At 35.0% G+C, this 2,714-nt stretch overlaps 1 protein-coding gene across 1 annotated transcript; it reads left to right on the forward strand.

The window, feature by feature from the left end:
* The first annotated feature begins 1,782 nt into the window (after positions 1-1,782).
* Positions 1,783-2,470, forward strand: LOC107030017. The gene is made up of 2 exons (XM_015231426.1): positions 1,783-2,191; positions 2,280-2,470. The coding sequence occupies exons 1-2, from the start codon at positions 1,783-1,785 to the stop codon at positions 2,468-2,470; spliced, it is 600 nt and encodes a 199-aa protein (XP_015086912.1).
* Positions 2,471-2,714: the final 244 nt, after the last annotated feature.

Raw genomic sequence — 2,714 nt, forward strand, 5'->3', positions numbered from 1 at the left:
CTTCTATGGTGTGGTTTTTGGGATGTGACATGGAAGAGGCCCAAGACACACCATTTTGCAATTTTTAATTGTTTACCTTTCTAAAATTCCCTTGTGATGTTTATAAGGAAAATATTTCTCTATGCCAAGGCCAAAGTTTTAACTTGTTTTTCCAGTTGAACAGAAGCCTCTTTTATCAAAACTTGTCCATTTTACTTATTTGCTATATTTATTTTTCTAACTTTGTTTGTTTATGATTTTGATAATATTAATCTAAAAACTATCATTATCATGTCATGTCACGAGCCCAAATACCAAATCGGGATAGGTGATGACTAAAGTGAAGATTTAGAAATGGAAAATGAGGTACCGAAAAATGTTGCTGAGGACTTTTGGTAAATTCAGAATCAGCATAGCCAAATTTCAAAGAAACTAAGACTGTAAATCAAGGAGAGGAGTAGTGCGTCAAAGAAGTCAAAATCAGTGTCTATTTGACTAAAGTTCAAAGAAGGGACCTAATTGTTTGCTTAGAGAGTACATTGATATATTTGTTTCGGTTTACAACGATATTCTAGGGTTGAGTACAATTGCAGTGTCATATAAATTGCTGATAAATCCTTGTTCTAGTCTAGTAAAACAAAAAACTTGGAAGTTCAAGCTAGAGTTGAACATAAAGATTAATGAAGAGATCACCAAGTAAATAAATTCTCAATTAGTGAAAGTCACGCAATATCAAACTTTGATGGCCGACGTTGTTCGATTTGCCAAGATAGATGGGAAAGATCTGAATTTGTGTTGACCACAGAGATTTCAACAAACAAAACCTAAAAGATAATTTTCCTTCGCCAAAAATTAACATTAATATCGCTGACTTTGGTAAGCATGAAATGCAGTCCTTTATGGATTGTTATGTATGTTATTACAAAAATCCTGATGGATTAAATGCATATAGAAAAGACAACCTTCAATACCCTTTGGGGTGTATATCATTATAGGGTGATGCCATTTAGTCTCAAAAATACTCGTGCTACGTTTATGAGGGCTATGACAACAATCTTTCATGAAATGATTCATAAAGGGATTCAGGTGTATGTAGATGACGTCATAATCAAGTCCCGCGAGAGTTCTTACCACTTGACTCATTTATGAAAGTTCTTTGATCATTTGCGCCAATACAACTTGAAGTTAAATCTCGCAAAATATGCTTTAGGGGTGCAAACTGGCAAGATATTTGGATTTATAGACAACAAAGAGTGCTTGACCTTGAACCTTCCAAGATCAAGACAATTAAGGAGTTAATTCCACCGAAGACAAAGAAAGAAGTTATTAGTTTCTTTGGAAGGTTGAAATACATTAGTCGGTTCATGTCTCAATCCACTATTCGGTTTGAGCCTATATTCAAGTTGTTGAAGAAAGATAATTTGACAATGTGGACCAAAGAATGTCAGACTATTTTTGATGCCATCAAGAACTATTTTTCAACCCATAAATTTGTATTCCTCCACGAGAAGGAAGTCCATTGTTGCTGTTTTTGTCTATCTCATATAACTTGTTGGATGTGTGGTTGGTCAACATGATGAGACAGGGAAGAAAGAGTGAAATATTTACTAACTTAGTAAAAAATTCACTCCATACGAGGCTCATTATACTCTTTTGGAGAGAATGTGTTGTGATTTGACTTGGATTGCTTCGAAGTTGAGACATTATTTGTGTTGTTATACCACATACCTCATTTCTAGAATTGACCAATAGAAGCATATTTTTACGAAAGCGATGCCAACCGGAAATTTGGCTAAATGATAAATGATTTTGAGTGAATTTAATATTGTGTATCTGTCTAAGAAGGTTATAACAGCACAAGACATAGCTGACCATCTTGGAGAAAATATAGTTGATGAAGAATATGAAACTCTCAAGACTTATTTCCCAAATGAAGAGGTATTACTTGTGGATGAAGATATTTCTGAAACATACCTTGGTTTGATAGTATTATTTGATGGAGAAAAAAATCACCTAGGGAAATGTATTGAAGCATTCTTAGTGTCAGAATCTGGTTACCACTATCTTATGGTGGATAAACTCCGATTTGATTGCACTAATACTATGGTTGAATCAGAAGCATGCATTCTTGGGTTGAAGATGGCCATTGACATGAACGTCCAGGAGCTTCTGGTTATTAGATATTCAGACATGTTGATTCATCACGTTCAAGGTGAATAGGTCGTGAAGAACTGAAAGATTACATTGTACGTGCCATATATACGGAAGTTGTGCAAGAGATTTTGCATGATTGAGTTCAGACACTCCAAAAAGACAGAATGAGTTCAGACTTAAACCCAAAAGAAATAATGAGTTTGCTGATACTCTTGCCACCATCGCCTCAATGATTAAACATCCAGATACTGATTATATCGATCCTATGGATATACAAGTAAAGAAGAAACCAGTCCATTGTTCACATGTTGAACCGAAACGAGACGGTTTGCCGTAGTATCTTTATATTAAGTAGTATTTAGAGACTGGGACTTATCCTGAGAATGCAATATTCAACCAGAAGAAGTCGATAAGTGGTATGACCCTCAACTTCTTTCTAAGTGGGGAAATTCTTTATAGGAGGACTCGACATTTAGATATTCTCAAATTCATTGATGCTGCCGAAGCTGCAAACGATTCTTGAACAAATACGTGTTTGAATTTAAGGTACTCATATGAATGGACTCACTCTAGAAAGGAAG

Source organism: Solanum pennellii, chromosome 9, assembly GCF_001406875.1.
Source record: "Solanum pennellii chromosome 9, SPENNV200".
NCBI classification, from domain to species: Eukaryota; Viridiplantae; Streptophyta; class Magnoliopsida; order Solanales; family Solanaceae; genus Solanum; species Solanum pennellii.

Excerpts from the sequence above, each read along its gene's own strand:
- LOC107030017 (XM_015231426.1), top strand. The coding sequence starts at position 1,783 with ATGATTTTGAGTGAATTTAATATTGTGTATCTGTCTAAGAAGGTTATA. Across the intron at positions 2,192-2,279 it reads GTTGATTCATCACGTTCAAG|ACACTCCAAAAAGACAGAAT; the intron begins GTGAATAGGTCG and ends GATTGAGTTCAG.